The sequence below is a fragment of the Rhinoderma darwinii genome, chromosome 3 (genome assembly GCF_050947455.1).
Source record: "Rhinoderma darwinii isolate aRhiDar2 chromosome 3, aRhiDar2.hap1, whole genome shotgun sequence".
NCBI classification, from domain to species: Eukaryota; Metazoa; Chordata; class Amphibia; order Anura; family Rhinodermatidae; genus Rhinoderma; species Rhinoderma darwinii.
This window is the reverse complement of record NC_134689.1, coordinates 290,336,705-290,362,156: the sequence shown is the minus strand read 5'-3', so window position 1 is coordinate 290,362,156 and position 25,452 is coordinate 290,336,705. Positions and strand designations below refer to the sequence as shown.

At 43.2% G+C, this 25,452-nt stretch overlaps 1 protein-coding gene across 1 annotated transcript in view; it reads right to left on the bottom strand.

Annotated features, from left to right (window-relative positions):
- Positions 1 to 24,531, bottom strand: part of SQOR (sulfide quinone oxidoreductase) — a 52,388-nt gene extending 27,857 nt beyond the window's left edge. The window contains exons 1-7 of the mRNA XM_075855227.1: positions 24,282 to 24,531; positions 9,703 to 9,955; positions 8,988 to 9,158; positions 6,035 to 6,088; positions 2,934 to 3,128; positions 1,279 to 1,488; positions 448 to 631 (exon numbers count right to left, since the gene is read on the bottom strand). Of these exons, the coding sequence (XP_075711342.1) occupies positions 448 to 631; positions 1,279 to 1,488; positions 2,934 to 3,128; positions 6,035 to 6,088; positions 8,988 to 9,158; positions 9,703 to 9,936 (1,048 nt within the window). The 5' untranslated portion in view covers positions 9,937 to 9,955; positions 24,282 to 24,531. The remainder of the gene's footprint in view (positions 1 to 447; positions 632 to 1,278; positions 1,489 to 2,933; positions 3,129 to 6,034; positions 6,089 to 8,987; positions 9,159 to 9,702; positions 9,956 to 24,281) is intronic.
- Positions 24,532 to 25,452: the final 921 nt, after the last annotated feature.

Genomic DNA, 25,452 nt, shown 5'->3' with positions numbered 1-25,452 from the left:
TTTACCTTATTCACCTTGCTGTAATTCTGGGGAGTGCTCCCTCTGGTGGCCAACGTAGGAAAACATGTCAAATTATTATTTAATTTTTAATACATCCCACAATGTGGAAAAAAAAATAAAAAAATACAGCAAAAAACGTAAATATACTAAAAATAAGTAACTTACTTAAAAAAATATTTCATTTGCGACACATTCCCTTTAATGCAGCTTGGCTGCTTGGTAGTCTGAAATACAAATCTAGTCTCACCATTGGCTTAGGCTGCTGCTCTATCCCTTCCTCATGCTTTGCACTGCAACTCTGCCTGTTCAAACTCGATACTGTGTAAAAGGAAAAGCCCACCACAAGAAATACTCGCGTAGCAAATAATATATGACACAGATAGATAACTGACAGATGACTGTATGGTATTCAGATACCAAGTTATACTCAGAATAAGATTTTCTTACCTATGGCAGCTGCTGTTTTTGATGTTGGAAGGTTTGTACAGTCTCCAATGCCAAAAACATTGGGGTACTTCTTATGCTGTAGGGTCTCCTTGTCTACATCCACCCAGCCAGCTGTGTCAGACACAGCACTGTTTACAAGCACATCTGGTGGTCCCATTGGAGGGGTCACATGAAGCATTTCATACTGTAAGAATACAAGGAATCACATTGTATTTCATGCATAAAAATAAATATTTTCCTGCCCAACAAAAATAAATAAAATCCTTGTTACCATCTTAAATATTTGGAATTGGTTTTCAAGACAGACATGAATATTATTGATTATAGATGTCCTCAAAGTGAAATGTGTAATGGAAATGAGCAGCATCAAGCGATTTTCTCAAATTTATTGCAAAAGAGGAATCCCACCTGAAATAATTCTCGGATATGTGACGAAGTCATGTTAGAAGAGGACTGCTGGGAGTTCTTGAAGTCCGAACCCAAACCATTTTCCAGAATGAAGACGCCAGGGCGATCTGAAGAACCTCTTTCCACCAGTCACTGATTTCCATTGATGCCGCTGAGCCATGAGCATTGATGTAAAGTACTGTGTTGGAGATGTTCAATATTTGTAACCCTTTCAGTGCTGCTTGTACATTTCAGAGTGCCAATGCCCTTTCATTTTGGGAATCGGTTAGGGTTCAAGTTCACAACCCTCGAACAATGTTATCTATGACAATTCCTGTAGGTCTCTAAGGAGGGTCTTTAATTCCATCACATCATAGAAGTGATGTTTTTATAGATATACTGCTTATTAACTCTTGAGCGTCTTGTGACACCGTTCTGGTTTACCTGGTAAACTTTGGTCTCTCCTGGGTTATCAAGGTTCTCAAACACGGCTTCTTGTTTGTCTGCCCGCACCTCAATAAGGTTGTGTTTAAAGTTGACCTGAATATCGCGCTCCTTGATTATCTGTAGCAATGCATCTGCATATTTCTTCACTCCAAAGATGACTCCCAAAGATGTGTTAAAGATGAAGTTAGCATCAGATCGTTTTCCTGTCTATTTGCGCAAAGAAAGGAACTATTAAAGTGAAACCATTTACTGACTCCAATTCAAGTGTGGATCAAGGCTGTTGCCCAACTTTTTCCAATCACTTCTATTGGAGGGGATCAGGCAAAAGCTGAATTACTTAAATCATGCAACAGTTACATCATCTGTCATTCACCTCTGCCAGAGTTTGTGTAACATTGTTGTCTAGCCCTGGTCTGAGTTTATAGTAACACAGCATTTCAGGGCCAGCAGTGTAGGTACCTTTATGTCATAGTATTTAAGGGTACTTCCAGTGACAGTTGTGGCTAGGTTTCCTTTCAGAAGTTTAAAACTGACAGCAAGAGAGGGGGCAGTCTGGTTGACTAGACAACTGTGCAACCCAAGAAGCCTCTCCTCCAAAAGAGTATTTAAACTTCTGGCAACAGACATGGCCGCAATACTAAGGCAGAAGTGGTTAGCTATATTGAATAGTGCCTACACGTTTCGGACGAATGTAACGTCCTTACTCATGGCTTGTTGTCTAGCCATGAGTAAGGACGTTGCATTCGTCTGAAACGCGTAGGCACTATTGTATATAGCTAACCACCTGTGCATCGGAGACATACATCTTTTAAAGAATTTTCTGAAATAAAACTGGAACTGCGCTTCCTTTTAAAACGTCTCTGCGCTGGATTGCTGCCCCTTTTTTTTTTCCTTCTGTATAAACATATAGTTTGAGACTAGGCTGTCAAGTTTAGTACTGCCGGTGATCATCAAGCCCAAGCTGACCATAGACAGGAGAATTAAACTGGTAAATAGACCCATGACTGATCGGTCATCCAACTTTACCTTGGCTGATCGCACACATTTATGAACATGTACAGTGAAAAATCAGTAGGAAGAACAAAAAAATAAATCCCTTTAATAATGTCCGATCATCTGTTAATCATCGTATCCTCATACTACAAGTTACAGCCGAGTTGTGAATAAGAAACACAAAGTAGGTCATTGGCACAAAAGAACTTGATCAATAAAAGAAGCAGCCCCCTCCGTTTGCAAATGTAATGTAGTGTATTTCACAGGATGCCGATCCGTTCCGTGCTGCCGTGCCAGAACGTTATCTTTATTCTGACTCCCTGTATCCTACAGCGAGCACAGATCACGTGAGGGCCCGGAACAGAGCGGCATCCTGTGAAATACAGCACCAGGTAAGTCAATTGACATCACAACATTACATTTGCAAATGGGAAAGAGAGGCAGAGAGAAAAAAAACCTGCGTGCTTTTTTTTAATGGCCACCAAGCCTATATGGCGGACATTATTATAGGTTTATGGAATGTCCTACTTCTTGTGTCAGAAACTTTAACCACCATACACAGTTTGAGGTAGTTATGATAAGGCAACTAAATGTTCCTTATGAATTTCTGGTAATGTTATTAAATACACAATGACATAAAATGGGTGTAGTATACTTACTTTTCTGAGATACTCCTCTGATAAATACATGATTTTCTGTGGTGCACCTGCACATTTCACTGGAGTGTTAGGGAAGGTAAATATGGCGTTTCCTTTTTTAAAATCTTGCAGAGCATTCCAGGTTTTCTCAACAGTTTTTACAGAATAGTTGGAACCGATTTTGGGATAGTTAAATCCTTCTGGAAGTCCTTTCACCTGTGTAGCCAAAAACTAAGATGGTAAATTCAGTACAAAAGCAAAAAAATATAAGGCGCTGTTCAAATCTGTGTTTGAACTCTCCGTCACAGATTCCGTCACATTTGACAACAAAAATAGTGAGGTATACACTTGTTTTCTGGCAAAAAACGGAAACCACGATGGAACCCAAAGGATCCCATATGACGGAAGAGAAAAACGGATTTTCAATGCAGATGTGAATGAATGAAGCTTAAAGGGAGTCTATCACCAGAAATGTACCTATCAACCTAGGAACAGAGTAATACAGCGTAGGCTCATCTGAATGTTAGTTTATTTTCCTTTTCACATGAGTGCCTCCTTTGCTGAGAAAATCACTTTATTCAATATATGCAAATCAGGATTTTAGAGCAATGAGGGCATCACCGTCTCTCCAAAGTGCGGTCTTCTTTCCCCAGTCCATCCTCCCTCCACCCCTACTTTCATTGATTGACAGGGGCCAGGCAGTGTAATAGGCGAGTTCACGCCTGACCCGGTAGTCTCCTGAACGCAGGCGCGGAGAGACAGACCTCGGCATCGCAGAGCAGAAGAAAGTGTAGTCTGATGCACATGCACAGTACAGATGTATAGATACATTTCTGGTGACAGACTCCCTTTAAGATAGACATAGGCAGATTTACAGACAAATTGGGGAGGATTAATAGGCCGGTCTGTGGGATATGAGCAGGGGTAAAGGGGGATGAAGATCAGTGTGTCCATGCACAGGGAACAATACTTAAAGAGGCTCTGTCACCAGATTTTGCAACCCCTATCTGCTATTGCAGCAGATCGGCGCTGCAATGTAGATTACAGTAACGTTTTTATTTTTAAAAAACGAGCATTTTTGGTCAAGTTATGACCATTTTTGTAGTTATGCAAATGAGGCTTGCAAAAGTCCAAGTGGGTGTGTTTAAAAGTAAAAGTCCAAGTGGGCGTGTATTATGTGTGTACATCGGGGCGTTTTTAATACTTTTACTAGCTGGGCGTTCTGACGAGCAGTATCATCCACTTCTCTTCACAACGCCCAGCTTCTGGCAGTGCAGACACAGCCGTGTTCTCGAGAGATCACGCTGTGTCGTCACTCACAGGTCCTGCATCGTGTCAGACGAGCGAGGACACCGGCACCAGAGGCTTCAGTTGATTCTGCAGCAGCATCGGCGTTTGCAGGTAAGTCGATGTAGCTACTTAAGGGCATGCTGCAGATTTGTACTGTACTTTAAAAAGTGAAATCAAGGCTAAAATCTGCATGTGAATCCCAATGTTAATGTATGCAGATTTACTGCTGGCAAAGGAGTCTGGGGTTCTCGCCGATCTGTTTTCATCTGCATGAGAGACTGTTAGGTTCCTTTATTAAAGCAGCACGCAGCTCTATTTTCCCCTGCAAAATGACTGAAGCAATGACGGAAACCCCACGGAACTTATTAAAATCAATGTGTTCTGTCATGCGTCGTTGGTTTTAGTCATGCGACGGATCTGGCGCTTCCATTTTTTTCGTTGAAGATGCAGAACAATTGAACCTGGAACGCAGATGTGAACACAGCCTAGAAGGTTATGAGGACTTTGGATTCTGATATTATCTATGCCTTGTGGATGCCATTTAACTGTGCAATGACAGAATTTTGGCCTACAAAAGTAGAGCAGAACTGGTGTAGAGATTTTGCACGTATCAGTCCATTTGTTAGTACAAGAGAAATTCAGAATGAGACATACAACACTTGATAAATAGCTTGCAGACATTGATTAAATTGATGACAGTTTTTTTTTAATTAGAATTAAAGGGGTTTTCCGGGGACCAAAAATTGCATTGTAGTAATATATTTACGTGAAACTAAGTAACTTACTAATATACTTTAATTAAAAATTCTGTACTAAATGGTGCAGTTCAAACCTCATGAATTAATCAGGAAGTGCTGGAGCTTTTCTAAAAGTGATGACGTGCGACACGGCCCCACGTAACTGAGCTCTTGCTTAATGTGCTGTTCGTGAACCGAAAGGGGGCTGTCACATTGCCTATTGCTTGAGTCTCGAGGGGAGCATCAACTAGCGCTTTGCTCAGGAATCAAGCACTGCTCCCGACGTCCATATTTGGTCAATTCAGGGGTTTCCGATCGCTGGAGTCCCCGAGCAGAGAATCAGCTGATGCTCTGCCTGGGGACTCCACAACTTCTGCCCACGTTACTGTCCATATATGGATAACGACGTCGGCAGAGCAGTACTGGAGTCCCGGAGCAGAGCATCAGCTGATGCTCTGCTCCGGTACTCCAGTAGTGTTGCCGACGTCATTGTCCATATATGGACAGTTACAATGACGTGGGCAGAAGTTGTGGAGTCGCCAGGCAGAGCATCAGCTGATGCTCTGTTTCGGGACTCCAGTAATGTTGCCTACGTCATTGTCCATATATGGGCAGTGACATGGGCAGAAGTTCTGGTGTCCCCAGGCAGAGCATCAGCTGATGCTCTGATCGGGGACTCCAGCGATCGGAAACCCCTAATTTTTGGTCCCCGGATAACCCCTTTAATAAATCTGGCCTAGTAATACATATCTAATACCTAGCTATGAGTAATGGCTCTTGTGAGCTAGAAACGCGTTGAGAGGACAGACGTTTTAAGTATTTTGTCCACTTTAAGCTGTTCAGCCTTCCGAAATAAATAAAGAAGATTTATTTTTCAAATTACACAAAGAGTGCTGATCTTTTCCTCCTGAATTTTGTTCCTATAGCGTGGAGATCGCTGTCTTCTTCGTGCACCTGGGAGGGTGAGCTGACATTTCCATTTATTTATTTATTATATTAATACATATCTAGCAAAATTAAGAGGAATATCTTCATTAAGTCATCTACATCATGCACATTTACATATATAAATAGTAAATAGAACTAATGCTTTACCTTTTCAAATTGCAATTTAAGACCAAGAGCAATGATCAAATATTTGTAGGCTATCTGGAATGAAAGAGGCGAATAATTAGAAATAAACAAAAATATTTAAACTGGTAATGGTAACTATGTAACGTAAATCAAATCATCTGCTTATAATGCAAAGAACACCCTGTAAACCAGGGGTCTCAGGCACGCGGGCCGCATGTGGACCCTGAGGCTATCATCTGCAGCCCGTGGGACACAGAGTCGCTAGTATCGTCTCTGCTCCGGTACTCTGTGAAATACCTCACATCGCTGTCCATATATGGACTGTTTTGTCATGGTCTTTCCCAGAGCGGAGTCTGGGGCAGAGCGCTAGCATAGGCTCTGCTCTGGGACTTTGTGGAATCCCCTGACATCGCTGTCCACATATGGGCAACGATGTCTAGGGCTTCCCCAGAGCTGGACAGTGATGTCAGGAGCACAGCTGGAGTCTCAGTAGGAGCGCTAGTAGCGCTCTGTCCGAGACTCCAGCTCTGGGGTTGCCCCTGACATCTCTGTCCATATATGAACAGTGATGTCAAGAGCAGAGCTGGAATCCCAGGCAGGGTGCAAGAAGCAGCTCTGCTCCGGGACTCCAGCTCTGGGCAAGCCCCTGACATCACTGTCCATATATCGACACTGATGTCAGTTGTTTCCCCAGAGTTCCGGAGCAGAGCCTATACTAAGGCTCCGCTCTGGGACACCGGCTCTGGGGTTGCCCCTGACATCACATTCCGGTCCAAGAGGATCCCCTGACGTCACGGTGTATGTACAGTGACATTAGGGGCTCCTCCAGCAGAGGAATGCCTCGCCAAAGCGTCGGCAACGCTCTGGTTGGGGATTCCACTCCTAGAGGGGGCCCCAATGGAGCTATCTACTGGGGGTGTGTGTGGCACTATCCACAAGGGGTGTGTGTGGCAAGAGGGTACTGTGGCGGTAGCTACAGAGGGCACTGTGGCAGTAGCTACAGAGGGCACGGTGGCAGTAGCTACAGAGGGCACGGTGGCAGTAGCTACAGAGGGCATGGTGGCAGTAGCTACAGAGGGCACGGTGGCAGTATCTACAGAGGGCACGGTGGCAGTATCTACAGAGGGCACTGTGGCAGTATCTAAAAAGGGGATGCCTAATATTGACATTTGTGTTTTTGCCAAATGCTGCCAACTGAGCTGCCGGACTGCATTTAGTGACACTTAAGCTGTAAAACTGGATTGTTGAAATAAGCACGTGGAGAACTCTTGCAAATTTCCTAGCGCTATTATTATAGTAATGTAGTATTATTATAGTAGTTCAAATAACGAATTAATTAACAATAATTTTGTAATGTATCAAATTTGAAAGTAATGCGGCCCGTCAACTTCAAGTTTTTTCTATATGTGGCACACTTACTCGGCTGAGTTGGAGACCCCTGCTGTAAACGAGGTATGTACCTCTTGTGATCTTATAGAGGACCTGCCACTTAGTCATATAAGTTAAACTGGTTATCTGACCTGAATAGTGCTGTCTCCAAGATTCCAGCGCTGTTTTTTTCCCTATTCAGGTCAGTCATCCAGTACAACTTATATGACCTAGGGACAGGTCCTCTTTAAAGATACTATCACTTTTGAAAACCCCCTAAACTACAATAATCAGTAAACAGCTTGAAAGACACAGATTCCGAAACTACAATTTTAGTCTTTCTACTCTTCTGCATTCCCTCCCTGTAAGCCTGCCAACGGACCCTACACTGCATGCTGATACATAGAGAGGACTACTAGCGATATAATAAATAGGATTCCTAGGACTCGCCATCAGCATGCAGCGCACGGCCCCTATGGGGGCTTACAGCGGGGGAATGAAGGTGAGTAGAAAGATAAAAATTGCAGATTTGGAATCAGTGTCTTTTAATCTATTTACAGATTATTGTAGTTTAGGGGGAGTTTTGGAGGTGACAGATTCCTTTTAAAGGCGTTCCCTTGTGCTCATAAAGGAGTTCTCCAGGTTATTTTTTGAAGAATAAAAGGGCTTTTCAATTCAAAGTTTACAGGAAAAAAAAAAGGCCCTCCCTGAACTAAGCACTGCTGCATGTAAACATTGCGGCGGCGCTAAAGTCTGTACAATGGGCCCCTCTCCCCCACAATCTGTGCAATGAATGGGACACCAGTACGTTGTACAGAAAGGCTTTCCCGCTGTGTTACATATGTCCTATTAGGGCACATGGATGTAATATAGGGCATCCCCGACTCAGGACCCCCTCTATGTAGCATGAAAGCGGCTCCTGCTCTAGCGGACACGGCACATCCATGTATTACTTTTCTGTTGTATAAAAAGACCCTTTGTGTATACTGATATGTTACAGTCTACCCACACCCGGTGTGAGACACATCCATGCTACTGTATAGACATCATCGCTCGGTTTGCTCCACCTATAACACATACAGTAATTCTGTATTATTTGGTTGGTTTATCCTTGGTTTTCGTGTACAGTCACGTTATATTTTATGTAGGGGTTTATGAGATCCGACCTTCTCACCTGCTGATGATACGATTCAGTGTGACACTCACTCTGTTTCCATGATGAGGATTTGGGGTTGACACCAGCCTGATATCAGATTCTCTAAATAGTAACAATATCTTTTTTATGTAACCAAAGTCCAACAGATCTTATGATGCTAAAACCAAATGTAAACTATTTTGTTTCTAAATATATTAAGATTATTATCTTTATTTCTGCCATTTCTGTGGGCAATGCTGAGGTGTTATAGACACAGCATACAGCCCTGGGACCATGGAAGTTGCTGGTGTCCTCTGCAATTAAAGTTTGGAATTGGACTTTTTCTTTTAAGAGTATGGTGTTAAATGTTGACAGCACCTTGAGTGTTTACTAGTGGTTGTGATGACCATACTTATTGAAGTGAAAGGGGCTGAGTTGCAATACTTTCTTCATTCACTACATTATATATACCTCTTTGCCGTCACCTATACGAATACAGTTTTTGTCAGGATCAAAACCTGTCACTTCTGATTTGATCCATTTGACACCTGATGGAATCAAGCTTGAAGTAGATCTCGCAGAGTTGGCCAGCTTCTTTGCGCCACCGCCAACAAGAGTCCACATGGGCTGGTAGTAGTGAATCTAAACAAGGTGAAGTAATGAGTTATCATAGAAGTTATTGTATTAAGTTGTTAAAAAGTTATATCCAGTCATTCATCCTTATTTATATTCCTGGAATATTGGGTGACAAATATAGCTGTTATATCAGTTGTTACCAAACCTTTCCAAAACTATTTAATGCCAAATCCGCCTTGTTATTATTATCATACAATTTTACATAATACATAAGCAAGTCTGAAGAAAAGCAGAAAGAATAGACTTAGGCCCCATGCACACGACCGTAAAAACACCCGTTATTGCGGGACGTAATTACGACCCGCAATAACGGGACCATAGACTTCTGTTAGTCATGGGTACCTTCCCGTTTTCTCATGGGAAGGTGCCCGTGCCGTTAAAAAAATAGAAGATGTTCTATTTTTTCATTTTTCGGGCCGTGCTCCTATACTTTATAATGGGAGCACGGCTCTCAAAAGCGGCCGGCTGCCCGTGGCCGGCCGTGCCCGCCCGTGCTCGTAATTACGAGCATGGTCGTGTGCATGAGGCCTTAAACACAGATTCGCAGTACCTCACTTGGCTCGATGACAGCAACATTGCCAGCTCCAACTTTTCTCTTCATACGAGCACTCATGGTGATCCCTCCAGCGCCTCCTCCAACGACAACTACATCATAGTACTCCTTAGCAGCATACCTGGTGGTCATGTGTAAGCTGCGACAGGAGCTACTGTGCAACCCTGCTCGGAGTAAGTGGGCGCACGGATGGACATGGGCACCACATTGCAAAACTCCAAAGAAAGTCATCTTCAGTTGAGATATTTTGCTACAATTAAAGAAATAATAGTCACAAATGTGAATAGGCAGCATGGACAAATTTCTGTAATATGATGATCCATATTAGTAACAGTGAAACTGTGACCATTCTATGCTATCCTGTTTAAGGGCAGTATAGTATAGGCACAGGATTTGTGCACTATAAGGGCACATTCACACGTGGCAGAATTGCTGTTGAATTCTGCTGCGGACAGTCCGCAGTGGAATTCTGCAGCAGCCGTTTTTTTACATTTCTTTCTATACATTTTTAGGATACACAGTTCAGACGTTGCAGAAAATAACTGTGCGGAAATGAGGCTGCGGTGCAGAATTTCCCCTCTGCAGGATGCTCATTACCCTGCGGAGAAGAAGCGGAATTTCACTACGGATTTCAGCCTTTCCAATGCAAAAACTGAAATATGTGGCAAGTCTGCTGTGATATCTGCAACGTCTGAATTACCTGTCAAATATGCAAATGTTGGTGCAGATTTGTTGCGTAATTGCCCCGAATCTGCACCAACATTTGCAGCGGAAACGTGCCCTCAGCCCAAATGGCACAACAATATTGTGCTGTTTGGCTAATAGGAACTATCAAAGAATACAGCAGCTTATAGTTATGTCAGCTGTATTCATGAGGGGTGAGTACCCCTTCCTCTCACAATTGACTGATGGGTTGCTGTGTATCTGTATGACTACATGCTGCAAATCAATCAATGCTGACGGGCGGGGAGAGAAAAAAAAACAAAAAAAAACGTGATTCGACCGCACCATGTGAATACACCCTGACCTGCAAAAATTGTGCAGCAATTAACAAGTATTTGAAAATCACACCAATTTCAGCATGGTTTTCGTCCAAATCACGGCTACTCTGTGCCCGAACGGCAGCCACTATGTGGGTTTCATTAACCTAAAGAGAAGGGGCATTGCCACCTGATGAACTATCTGTTTTGAGCAACTGTAAATGTTAGGCCTTATTCAGACAGCTGTGTTCTGTCCGTGATATACAGACTGTATGTCGGCCGTATTTCCCAGACCAATCCACGGTTCAGAGAGCCGGGCTCCTAGAATCATACATAACTATACTCCTTGTCTCCCCGTGGGAATACTGTCCCGTACTGAAAACATGATTACAGCACGGGACAGTATTCCCACAGAGTGACAGACTACGCACGTAAAATCTATCCGTGTGTGTTGCGTTTGCATCAGTGTGCTTTGCGTGTGGCATGTGTTTTTCACGCACTCGCAAGCACTTTTTTTTTCAATGTAATTGATGCGTAAAACATTATGTGCATCCGTGTGTTGTCTGTGGATTTCACGCACCCATTGACTGTAATGGGCGGCTAGGTGCCTGAAAACATACCAATATAGGAAATGCAGGGAGTTTCACGCAACGGACACACGGTGCGTGAAAACTCCTGCATGTGTGAATAGCCCCATTGAAATCAATGGGGCCGTATGCTGCGAGTTGTTTCAACGCACAGCACACGGTTGAGCTTCACGCTAGTGTGAATGAGCCCTTAGGGCAGGGGTCTCAAACTTGGCCGGGTAAGTGGGCCGCATATAGAAAAAATGGGAAGTTGACGGGCCGCATTACTTTCAAATTTGATACAAAATTATTGTTAATCAAATAGTTATTTGAACTACTATAACACTATATTACAATAAGGGTATGTTCACACGGCCTATTTACGGACGTAATTCGGGCGTTTTAACCCCCGAATTACGTCCGAAATTACGGCTTGAAAGCGTTGACAAACATCTGCCCATTGAAAGCAATGGGCTGACATTTGTCTGTTCACACGAAGCGTCGCTGTCAAAAGACGGCGCGTAAATAGACGCCCGGGCCAAAGAAGTGTCATGTCACTTCTTCAGACGTAAATGGAGCCGTTTTCCATGGAAAACCAGCTCCAGTTACGTCCGTAATGGACGCGGCGTTCAAGCGCCTGCACATGCCTCTGTAGAGGCCGCCACAGTGCCCTCTGTAGAGGCCGCCACAGTGCCCTCTGTAGAGGCCGCCACAGTGCCCTCTGTAGTGGCTGCCACAGTGCCCTCTGTAGAGGCCGCCACAGTGATGTGATTTTTTTTGCACTGTGGCCACTGTAGTATTCTGCATTGATATAAACAGGATTCAGATAAAAACTGCACATGCATGCTGTGGTTTTTATTAAGCCCTTAATGACGGGCGTATAGAGTTTCTATGTCGGCCGTTCGGGGTAGTTCTTCTGAAGCGCCGCATTTTCACGTCGGCACTTCAGAAGAAGTTTTCCTACATCGGGCAGAGTTCTCCTAAAGCCCAGACCGGTCCTAACAGCCTCGGGCTTCAGGGCATCGATCGGAGACCACTACCAGAAAAACTGCAGAATGCAGCGCTGGGGAAAAAAACGCTCATACTTACCCCCTCCGTCTCATCTGCGCGTTGTCCAGCCTCCTAAAATGACATTGCAGGCCATGTGAGGCTGCAGCGGTCATATGGGATACAACGTCATCCCAGGAGACCGGACTGCAGGAAAAAGGAGAGAGTTCTGGGTAACTATGATTTTATTTTCCTCAGTTGCGATTTTTTGCGCAAAAGTCACAACACTTGGCTTTCTGTTGTGGGTTTTGCATCCCCTTTGAATTAAATTGGAAAAACCTGCAACAGAAAATTAACGAAAACGCAGCATAAATTGACATGATTTGTTGCGGATTTAAATTCTGCACCGCAGGTCAATTTATTAACGTTTACGCTGCGTTTTTTTCCCGGAGTTTCTAAATCCCATCCACTTAGTTGCTACTGCAAAAGCTGCTGAATTTCCACACAGAATTCTGTTGCAGAAATTCTGCAGCGTTTACACTACGTGGGAACCCGGCCTTAGGGTGCAGTCACACGCAGCACATTTTGTTGCAGAAATTTTCTGAGACTTAAAGAGGCCCTGTCATCAGTTTAACAGTTCCTTATCGCCTACCTAATCTAATAAAGGCTTTGATGTAGGCAACTAATGTTTTATTTTAAAAAACGTTTATTAGTGACAATGATCTGATCATTTTTACATTTATGTAAATTTTTTGTAAAAGCCCAACTGGCCGTTTTATTTTAGTTTCACCAAGTGGGGGCGTTGTAAAGAAAAGTGTATGACGCTGACCAATCTGCATCATACATTTCTCTTCATTCATGCCCAGCTTTATTCACAGCACAGCGTGATCTCGCGAGATCACGCCGTGACGTCACTTACTCCCGCAGTTCCTTCACCGGGGCGCCGGGAGAATGACCAGACATCGCCTCCAGCCGTGACAGGACGATTATCCTCCTCCACAACAGTCTTGGCATGGCTAGGGGCGATGTCTGGTCATTCTCCCGCCGCTCCAGTGAAGGAACTGCGGGTGTCAGTGACGTCACAGCGTGATCAGTTCCATTCATCTAAATAAAACTTGCAGCAATCCGTGCATCTGCTGCAGAAACAAACACATTCAGATGAATGGAACGGACTTCAAGTTGCAGAAAAATTTTGCAACAAAATCTGCCGCATGTGACTGCACCCGTAGGCCCTGATTACACACATATTTGATGCAATTTTTGAATCAGTTTTTAGCAGTTTTTTTGAGCCAAAGCCAGAAGTGAATCCAAAATTAAAGAAATGCATACAGAAAATACTTTCTTTTGTACCCACTTCTGTGTTTGGCAAAAAAAACGGAGCCAAAAACTGCATCAAAACTGTGTGTGATCCCGTGTGTGAAAGGAACTCATTTACGCAAGGTGTGGTTCTTGAGACTATGAAGTCACACTGTTATTTCTAGGTGAAGGGCCAACCTTACTAATCTCTAGTCAGCAATAATTTCCGTCACACAGAATTTTTCTGGCATTTTTAAAAGCATGTTCAGACAAGGGAGATTTGCATTGGAATTCCGCTGCGGACAGGCCGCAGTGAAAATCCACTGCAGACTGCTTTATTTAGTTTTTAATTGACTCAGTGCAGACGTTGCAGAAAAACACAGTGCGGAAAATAGCTTGCGGTGCAGCGTGCTCAATCTGTCGCAGAGAAGCAGTGAATTTTCACTGTGGATTTCAGCCAAACCTGAAGCAAGTCTGCTGCAAAATCCGCCACATCTGGATGAACCCTCACATATGTAAATTTTGCATCAGATTCATTGCATAATTGGCTTGAATTCGCAGCAAAATTCAGTGTAAAATTTCTGCTACATCTAAACATGCCCTAACAGCATAAAAAACAAAAAACTTCTAAAAGCACTAGAATTATTAAAATGTAAGATGCATTTTTTAGGCCAGGTTCACACGTAGCGCAAATACTGTAAATTTTATGCAACCGATCTCGTTGCGGAAAATCCAGAGCATAATACAGTAGCAGCAGAGTGGATGAGGTTTGAACAAATCTCATCCACACGCTGCGTAAATGATAAGCGGAAAAAAACGCTCAGAAATTGAAATTCGGTGCGGTTTTTTAATCCGCAGCATGTCAATTGTATTTGCGTAATCATTGCTTTTTTGTTGCGGGGTTACCCCCATTGAATTCAATGTGGTGGTAAAACACGCAAAAAATAGCAGATGTTGCCATTTTTGCAGTGGAAAAGCTGCGATTTGCAACTCTTCCGAAAACCCCCCACAAATCTTATACTTACCCAGAATTCTGTGCTTCTTTATCCAGGCCAGCCGCCTGGGATGACGTTTCATCCCATGTGACGGCTGCAGCCAATCATGGCTAGATAAAAACCAACAGTATAAGAGCTTATTCAGACGAACGTATAATACGTCCGTGCTACACGCGTGATTTTCACGCGCGTCGCACAGACCTATGTTAGTCAATGGGGCCGTTCAGACTGTCAGTGATTTTCATGCAGCGTATGTCCGCTGCGTAAAACTTACGACATGTCCTATGTTTGCGCGTTTTTCGTGCATCACGCACCCATTGAAGTCAATGGGTGCGTGAAAACCGCGCACGGCACACGGACGCACTTCCATGTGCCGCGTGCTACAGTAGTCAAAACTATGAATGAAAACAGAAAAGCACCACGTGCTTTTCTTTCTTTTTACAAACATAAAAACAGTGTCATAATGATGCCGGCTGTGCGAAAATCACGCAGCCACGCATCATATGCTGCTGACACACGGAGCTTTTGCAGACCTTTTGCACGCGCAAAACGCCGTGTTTTTTGGCACGTAAAACGCACATGATCGTGTGAATCCGGCCTTACACAGGTAACATAACAACTAGTACATTATGAGCTAATTTGGATTTTGGGTGAAATAACAGGTACCCTTTAAATGAATAATCAATGCAGATTTATTCTGCGTTTATTGACGTTTAAGGGCTCATGCACATGAAGGTTTCTAATTTGCGGACCGCAAAACACAGATAATAGTAGCTTCCGTGTGCGGTCCCTTTTTTTTTTCGGACCTGTACACTAGATTGGGTACAAATACGATGTTCCATAATTTGCGGAACGAACACACAGATGTTCAAAAAAAAAAAAGGATGTGCATGAGCCCTAAGTAGTATTTCAGCGTTAGGACAAGAGAAGTTTACTTTGCAAGTCATCAAGTCACGCAAGAACAAGACATCCATACAAGTCCTGAGTAACATGACTCTTGCGAGCCTCCAGGCTGTACAGTACCCCCCTCCTTTTCACCTTTCCTTGCGATGACAATACAACTGTCAGCAGTGCTTTCCTGCACGTTCACATCAATAAAAGAGACAGTTCATGTGACTCACATAAAACACGATTACTGGCAATGAACATGTATATTGGGCCAAATCTATAAAAACTGCCATCACACAAAATATCAGAGACTCAAGCATATTCATGGCTAAATGCCTGTTCACACTGGTCAGTTACTGCCATCACGATCAATAAATGGAAATGTCGCTCATTGCTATTTAACAGACATCACTGGTGAGAGCAGTCGATAGACAACAATCATTTTTCTTGCCTAGGAAACCGCTCTCCGATGTTCAGCAAGAATCATACTGATGGCAATGTCCATCAGATCCTTGGCAACGACTATCGTTCATCGGTGGTTCGAAAAGTCACTGAGGCAGATTTACTATTCAGTATGTGAGAGAATTCTAGCGTACATACTGTGCGCCACATTTATTAACCGTTTTAGACACTTTGTGCTGCACTTGCTCAGGGGGCAGAGCTTAGCGAAAAAGTGGCCCAGCAGAAAGGCACGTTGCTTAAATTTGACCCAGCACAAAATTTTGTCGCAAAAAGCTGGTTTAAACTAAGCCAACCAATAGGTGGTATGAGGAAGAGAAGAGTGTCCAACATGTCTAGCTACATGCGCCCCATTTATCATACAGCGCGCACTACAGCCTCATGCACTTGAATAGAGTAGTATTGCGTTCCACGCACAGCGGATGGACAAGAACGCCAGTGTGCGTGGAAAAAGCTGCAGAGAATTCAGTCTCGGGGTCGGTGGGCGTCCCAGATTCTAGCGATAAGCCATAACATTACAAGATGGGAGTACCCATTTAATTAATGGGGGAGGGGCACAGGAGTACACAGATTTTTTTTTTTTTGCTAACCCGAATAGCAGATGCATTACACAGCATGTAAAATATGCGACCCAGTAACGTGCAATATTGCACTGCAATGATAAGAGTGATAAGTGCGGATTGTAAAATTGCTATGGAGCCTATACCTTAGGGCTTGTCCACACACAACGGAATTGCTGCAGCAATTCCTTTGAAAGTAGGAGACTTTCCGCAGCGGAAAAAACGCACCATTTCCTGCGGTTTTCACTGCAGAAAATGTTGCGTATTTTGCAGCGTTTTTTTACAATGGTAGGAGAAGGTGACATCTCCTCTGTAAAATGCAGCAACTCAGTCTACTTTCCGCAGCAGGAATTGACATGCTGCGGTCCTGGAAAAATACCCCCCTCATGTCAATTTCTGGTCGAAATTTTTAGGCAGCGTGTGTATGAGATTTGTTAAATCTCATCCACTATGTAGCTACTGTATTCCGTGGCGTTTTTTTCGTGCACAATTCCGGATGGAAAAAATTCAGCAATTCCGCAACGTGTGGACGAGCCCTTAAGGTAAGGCTCCATGTCACCCACGCATGACATTGCGGAACAAAATCGCATGCATTTTTTTTATATTGCAATGATATGCAATATCACGATTGTACATGTTTATATAACCAGAACCATATAAAAAAAAAATTGCATGCGACTTTTGATTCTGCAAACAAATCGAACATTGTAATTTTACGATTGTGATTGCATTAAATGACATGCTCACATCACATGTTTCCCCTGCAGCATTGGAGTTGCAGGGGAATGGTGTGGCCAGGGGATTCCACACGTGGCAGATTACCAGGGCAGCTTTTATTTTATTTTTTGGGAAGGGGTTGAAACGACTCCTTTACGCCTCCTGCACACGGGACGGAAATACTGCAGAATTTGCATCCAGAACCTCCATGCTTTGCGTTTACGCAATATAGATTGACACGCTGCAGATTGAGAATCCACACCAGTCAATTTCCACACATTTTCTGCAATTTTTTCCTGCAGCGTGTGAATGATTCAGCATTTCCATCCCGTGTGCAGTAGGCCTTAGGGGGCGCTCACACGTGACGTATTTGCGTTGCATTTCCGCAGTATAAAAATACGCTGTGGAAAACTGTAATGTTTGTCTATGGGAAACATTCTGCAGCTCAGACAGCGTAAAATGACGCCTCATGAAAAGGACACTTCTTGGGACGTTTTTGAAGCAGTTTTTCATAGGCTATTGAAAACCGCTCCAAAAATGTCCGTAATGGACGCCGCGAAAAACGAGAGTTTCTCAAAAAAACTTCCGAAAATCAGGAGCAGTTTTCCCTTGAAAACAGCTCCGTATTTTCAGACGTTTTTTGTTAAGCGTGTGAACATACCCTTAGGGTATGTGCACACACAAACTCAAAAACGGACCGTCGGAACAGAACACAGTTTTTCCCATTGAAATCAATGGTCAGATGTTTGGAGGCATTCTGCTTCCGATTTTTCAGCCGTTTTTCGGGACGTTTACGGCCCGAAAAACAGCTGAAAACACTCCGTGTGAACATACCCTTAGGCTACATGCACATGCCATAGAGTGTGATGCAGAAAATCTGCATCAAAACACAGGTAATTCTGCAGGTAAATTCCGCACTCAAAGGGGTTGTCCGGCTAGGAGACCAATTTTTATACTGATGACCTATCCACAGGATACCATGCATAACACACAGTGCTCAGAGGCAGCCGGAGCAGCTGATCGGTGCGGGGTGCAGGACCCCCACCTATCATATACAGATGACCTATCCTGTGGCCGGACAACCCCTTTAATATCGCAGGTTTTTTTTATGTGTTTTCAGGTGCAGATTTTAAATTTTGATGCGGAAACAGGTGCAGATTTTACGCTGCGGAGTTTAGTAAAATTTTTTATAGAAACTTGCCAGATACAATTCTGAGACAAAAACGCAAGATAAATTAAGATGCTGCGAATTTTAACATATACGCACTGCAGGTCAATTTAGGTGTGGAAAAATTATGCAACGTGTAGATGAGATTACTTGGGATCTTGGGATCATTTACTTTGCTGGCAATTTATTACGCTGCGAATTTGCTGCAGGAGAATCCGTGCAATAAATCCACACGTAATACGCATTATATGCATGTGGCCTTAAAGTTCCAGCTAATTTGGTTAAATTTAAACCAACCTATTCTTGCATTTTTCGTTAATATAAAAATTCGACATATTTGATTAGTAAATGTTTTGCAGGAATCGGATTATTGTCTTGATCCATTATCTTTTCTGTTGCAGCTTTGAAATAAAATAATGTAAAAGGAGATAAATATGGACGTACGACTCACAATGACTAGACATTTTCTCTACAGCACCCGTCATAAAGCAGTGTGTACAGGTTTAAGCACGTAGCCAGAAATAGAGCAAGAATCTGGGGGTCTGAGGAGTTCACTTCTCAGAGAAATCCTTCTGAGAACCTGTCAGTCAAAGTAACTATCGTCCGTGACGTCTGCCATATTTCTAAAAGTTTATTTTATCAAAACAGAATATTTCATGGACTGAAATTCACTGAAAATTGAGTTCTTAAATTGAATCATGTGCAATTTGGGTTTAAAGGTATGTGCACATTATTTGGATTACGGCGCTCTGGAGATGCCCACAGGTTCAGAGATTTTAGCACCAAGTAGTTCTCCTTCCGTATTAGACCAACCAATAACCTTAAATTCTTGTCTTCCATGCAGATTTAGAATTGTAGCAAATTGAAATTAAGAGAATTATCTCCTTAGGCCTCACACACACTTCCGTTGGCTGTCGTACGGCCATTAATGACGGATCCGTGAAACACGGACCGCACACGGATGGCTTCCGTGTGCAGTCCGTTGTTTCATGGACCAAATCAATGAAAAGGCCGAGACTGTTCTGTCAAAAATGGACAGGTGTAGGACGTGTCCTATTTTTGATGGAACGGCCACACAGGTGTGCATGGCCCCATTGAAATGAATGTGAAAACGGATAGCACCCTGAAGAAAATAACTAAAGTGGGCATGAGGCCGTAGTAATATCGACGGCTAAACAAAATTTTGAATGCATGTTTAAAACCATTTACACCATCTAAGGCTACATTCACATCAAGGTATCATATTCACGCACGTGAAAAACGCGTGTGAATCCGGTCCGTGTGTGGTGCGTTATGCATGTGTGCTTTGCAAGTGGCATGCATTATTCACGCACTTTAAAAAAAAAATATTTTCAATCAAATTGATGCGCAAATCACGCAACGCACACGGGTGTGCATCCGTGTGCGGTGCATGGTTTTCACGCACCCATTGACTTCAATGGTCACGTAGGTGCGTAAAAATATAGGACATGCAGTGAGTTTCACGCAGCGGTCTCTCGCTGCGTGAAAACTCATGAATGCGTAAACGACCCCATTGGAATCAATGGGTCCATGTGGTGTGCGTGATTTCGATGCGCAGCACACGGACGTTATTCATGTTCGTGTGAATGGGCCCTTATAATGAGTTTTTGAATGCACTTAAGTTTTTTACTACTTTAGAATGGTATATATATATATATATATATATATATATATATATATATATATATATATATATATATATATAAATCTCAGAAAGGAGGTCAGAGGAAAAATACTGGGAGAAATTCACGAATCGCCTGTTTGATAAACAAGATATCTATAAAAAAATGTAATAAACTTCTAGGGCTTTTTCATTTCTGTGTGCTCAGGAATGGGGGGGGGGGGGGGGTGTTTGACCGATTGATTGTTAGAAGCCTGTCGGAAGCGAGGGAAATTTGCGACCCCCATACTGTTAACTTTTGTTCTTTGAATCATAAAATAAAAAAAAGATGAAAAAAAAAAAAAAAAAAGGTATGTGCACATAGGGCGGATATGCTGCGTAAAAGTACACAGCTTATTTGTCCCGGAATCCCCAGGGAATTCCGCCCGAAAAAAACAGACCAAATTGGGGTGCAAATTTACAGGAAAAAATAAAACACAGTGACATGTTTGAGCACTGAGACTCCCACCGATCGTTAAAACAAAGCAGCAGAATCACACGGGTGAGCCGCTTACTTTCTGATCTGGTTTTCTCGGAAAGTCGATCAGAAACGAAGCGGCGCAGTCTCATTGTGCCTCGGTTATTCCTCCTAGAAATGTATGAATACCTTTACAACTGGGTGTTATCAGTTGGGGGTTTGTACTGAAGCAGACTGACTATTTTCAATCAGTGCTGAGACATTGCCAGACTGAGTAGGGACAAGGGGAATGGTAACATACAATGTATTCATACATTTCTAAAAGGAATAACAGAGGCACAATGCAGAGTTCTAAGAACATATGGATTGTTATTTCATGGGGAATACAAGTATTTACTAATAGAGACACGTCAGGAGAGGTTACAACTCCTCCTTAGGCATCATGCACGCGACCATTTCCGTTTTGCAAAACACGGATCCTAGTGGCTTCCATGTGCTGTCCCCTTTTTTTTTTGCGGATCCATAAACTGTAATGGGTGAGATCAATTGCAAATATTCCGCATTTTCCGCTCTCATGTTTAAAAAACGCATCGTGCAAAAATAGAAACGTCAGGTCAATTCTTGGCGCGTAAAATGCGCCTAATTCCCATAGTCAATGGGAGTCCTAATTACGCGCCCAAATACCTGCCGAACACGCGTTAAAAACGCCTGTACTTTAAAAAGCACTTTGCAAAAACGTTAGTGTTTTTGACGCTTTTACACGTCGTTTTTCTTTTTGCACCGTGTGAACAAGGCCTTACTGTTGTAGGGAAAACCAAGGTTTTCACACAGTCTGTAAATGGGTGTGCGTCATAAGGAAGTATTGCAACACTTGGATATTGCAAGAACCGACACAGCCTGTCAGTGTTATTCATGGTGTTAAAAAAAACTTTTTAGGTAAATTCCGATTTATTTACCACGGCTCCAAACCAAAATATCTTGAATACAAATGTTTAGTAAAATTAGGCTATGTTCACACGCTTAACAAAAAATGTCTGAAAATACGGAGCTGTTTTCAAGGGAAAACAGCTCCTGATTTTCAGCCGTTTTTCGCTGCGTTTTTTTACGGCCGTTTTTGGAGCTGTTTTTCTATTGAGTCTATAAAAAACGGATCAAGAAGTGACATGCACTTGTTTTTCTGTGGCGTTTTTTTACGTGGCCGTTTTTCAAAGCGCCGGCGTAAAAAAAGCCCCGTCAGCCCGAAAAACGGCCGAAAATAAGCCGTGTTGAACATACCCTAAGGCCTCGTTTACACGAGCGTGATATACGTGCGTATGACGCGCGTGCTTTTCACGCGTGTCGTACGCACCTATATTAGTCTATGGGGGCATGCAGACAGTCCGTAAGTTTTGCTCAGCGTGAGTCCGCTGAAAAAAACTCACGACATGTCCTATCTTTGTGCGCTGTTCGCGCATCACGCACCCATTGAAGTCAATGGGTGCGTGAAAACCACGCATGCCGCACGGAAGCACTTCCGTGGGACAAGCGTGATTCGCGCAACAGCAATGAAAAGGATGAATGAAAACAGAAAAGCACCACATGCTTTTCTGTTTACAAACATCCAAACGGAGTGTCATAATGATGGCGGCTGCGCGAAAATCACGCAACCGCGCATCATATGCTGATGACACACGGAGCCGTTATGTGCCTTTTGCGCACGCAAAACGCCGCATTTTTTGCGTGCGCAAAACGCACACGCTCGTGTAAATCCGGCCTAAATGTGAGCAGAAGAGGATGCCGATATGAATGTTCTATGAACAGTCATTTTATAAGGATAGGTTATGCCATCAATGTCTGATGGAAGGGAGTGTGATCACTTGCAGTGTCATTCCTAACCCCGTACTATGTGGCACCTGCAGCAGTCTCATTCACTTGGATGAGGCTTTATTGCAATATGAGACAGTATCTAGATGGGAACTGTGCTGTTTGTGCCCTTTAATGTAAAGCTGGAGTTCCCCTTTAGTGTTTATTCCATTGATGGACCGGTGTCTTTTTTCAACCTATGTAACTATGATAACAAACAGACCGCCCATGGCCCTTCATCCTCAGTATCATTGTGGACCCGATTAACCAGACTCCCAACGATCAGACATTGATGGCATATACCAGCAATATGCCGTCATTGTCTATGGTAAGAGGAACCCTTTAGACCCCATGCATACGACCGTGCATTTGCATCTGCATATTATCTGCAATTGTGGAGATTCAATTGCGGATAGTATAGGGCACATTATATCCTATTGGCCAATGCACAAGACTGTGGATTCCGCAGTCCATGCGTTGCCCGGGGCGCAAAAAAATAAGACGCAATTTTATGGGCCGCATTTGCGGTCCAGGCTCCTTAAACTCAATGCACTCGTGTGTACATGGTCCGTGATTGTGGACGGCCCGTGAATTACACTTCTCGGGGGGCCGTCCGTGCCGTAATCGTGGATGGTGCACACAGCTACGGTTGTGTGCATGAGGTCTTAGGTTGAAGGTTGACCTTGAATTAGCCTTAATGAACTATTTACAAGACAATGGTCTGAATTAGGTAAGGCCCCATGCACACGACCGTAATTTCTATCCGCAATTATGGATCCGTAGTTGTGGATAAAAACACTGATCCATTCATTTCTATGGGCCACGGACACCTTCCCGTATATTTACGGGTAAGTGTTCAAGCCCTAGATATGACCCGCAAAAAATAGGACATGTCCTATTTTTCCCCATTTACAGACTGTGCTCCTATACTTTTTAATGTGAGCTCTGCCCGAAAATGCGGGTGACAGTCTGCGGCCCGTCCATGCCATAATCAAAGACCGTACACACGACTACGGTCGTGTGCAGGGGGCCTAACTAACACAATTTTCAGGCAGTCCATCTTTAACAAAAAATTCTATTTGAATGGCAGGTAGGAAGCCAGTATCAGTTCCCCATGTCGTCTGTTCTGCTGCAGTCCAGCTCTTGTAATGTGGACAACAAGAACAATCATGCCCTGTGCTGCTCAAAAACTAAGCAATAACAGATCGGGAGATGGGCATCAGACCCATTCTCTCTCCACCTGGTATCAGCGGAAAAATGGAATAATTCCTGCAGACGAGGGGAAATCCATCAATTCCTGGTGGTATCCAACAAAACCTCCTGTCCACCAGGACCAAACAAGGATGACAGCAAAAAAATACAAATACAATATTTTACTAAATAGTTTTATATGCACCACATTTTGGGCAAAAGTTTCCCAGATGTGGGCATCACCTTACAATATACCTAGAAAAGTAAAGGGCACCAATTTATTACTTCTAAAATAATGGGGAATTCAATGCCTTTAGTTTGAAGGTAAGTAAATCTGCTCCATTCTTTGTTCCCATTCCAGTATAAGGACCTTTCTTTGGTGGTATGTGCAACAGATGCCCTTCCAGATGCCACCACCTTCTATTGGCTGGTACAAACTTTTTTTTTTTTTTTTAAGTTCAATTTTTATTTTTCTTATTTTAAATGATTGTGATACGTACACAGTGAATAATGATACAAAATAATACTCCTCACAATACCCAACCCACCACATCCAGGGGAGAAGAACATACAGGTACAAAGCTTTCCACACATTGCTTGACAGGTCTGGGCTAAATTCCATGTTTATCTCATAGATTACTGGTCATATGTACTTCAGTAAAACGCTGGCACATGAACCATCATTATCTGTGACTGGCATAGAACTATTATAGAGGGGGCATAGCTCCAGAGCAGTGCATTGTACCTTACTATAGAGATGTAATGTGCCGCTAATGGACAGGGCTAATGAGTAATGTAAACACCTGAGTGAGTCCAGCAGAGACTTACCTTGGGCGGGTCTATGGGGGACACGCAGTCACACAGTGCAGGGGCCACAAGCTAAGATCCAGTCTGGAGCTCTGCCCACTACTCGTACTTTCCTGTGGACGGCTTCTCGTATAACCCGGTCTGATTGGCTGCTGTACTGGGAGGGGCTAGGCGCTGCTTTCGTTACTTTGGCTCCTCCTACAGGGAGAGGGCGGGGCGACACACTGGGACCTCGGAGCGCGCCTGGTATAATGTGGATGCTTGTGAGGCGTAGGGTCAGGAGCTCCGCAGGGTTTATTGTACGTGTTGTATTTCCACTGTCCCTTATCTCCGGGAAATGATTCTACTTGGTCACCTATAAAGAACGCTAGACAAAGTAAAAACAAAGAAAATAAGCAGTAAAAGTCTGCGCCATTCTATTATCTAACACTGTTGTATCTGTATCTGGGAAAGCTGGGTGACAACCAATATGGACATTACTATTACAGCTTGCACCCATCTTTCTTTGAGACCTGACAGATTCTTCTCTGCATAGCTAGCCTTTGCCCACACTATGGACATGCCCCCACAGCCACTGACAGACAGTGCCCCCAATTGAGGGCAAGGCTGAGTAGGTGACTAATTAAAAGAAAAGCAATTAAAAGAAAATGCTCTACCTTTAAGCCGTTCCTGCCACAGCAATTTTTCATTTTCATTCTACCCTACCAACCTTCCAAAAGCCATTCATTTTTTATTTTTCCGTCGACATAGCCGCATGAGGACTTGTTTTTTGGGTGGGACGAGTTGTAGTTTTTTTATGGCACCAATTAATGTGCTGAAACACTGAAAACTTAGTGGGGGGAATGGAGAAAAAATGCAATTCCTCCATTGTGGTTTTGGTTTTACAGCGTTTACCGTGTGGTAAAAGTGACATTTTAAAGAGGCTCTGTCTCCACATTATAAGTTGCCTATATTGTACAGGATGTGATCGGCGCTGTAATGTAGATTACAGCAGTGTTTTTTATTTAGAAAAACGATCATTTTTGATGGAGTTATGACCTATATTAGCTTTATGCTAACGAGTTTCTCAATGGACAACTGGGCATGTTTTACTATATGACCAAGTGGGCGTTGTGGAGAGAAGTGTATGACGCTGACCAATCAGTGACCAATCAGCGTCATACACTTCTCTCCATTCATGTATTCAGCACAT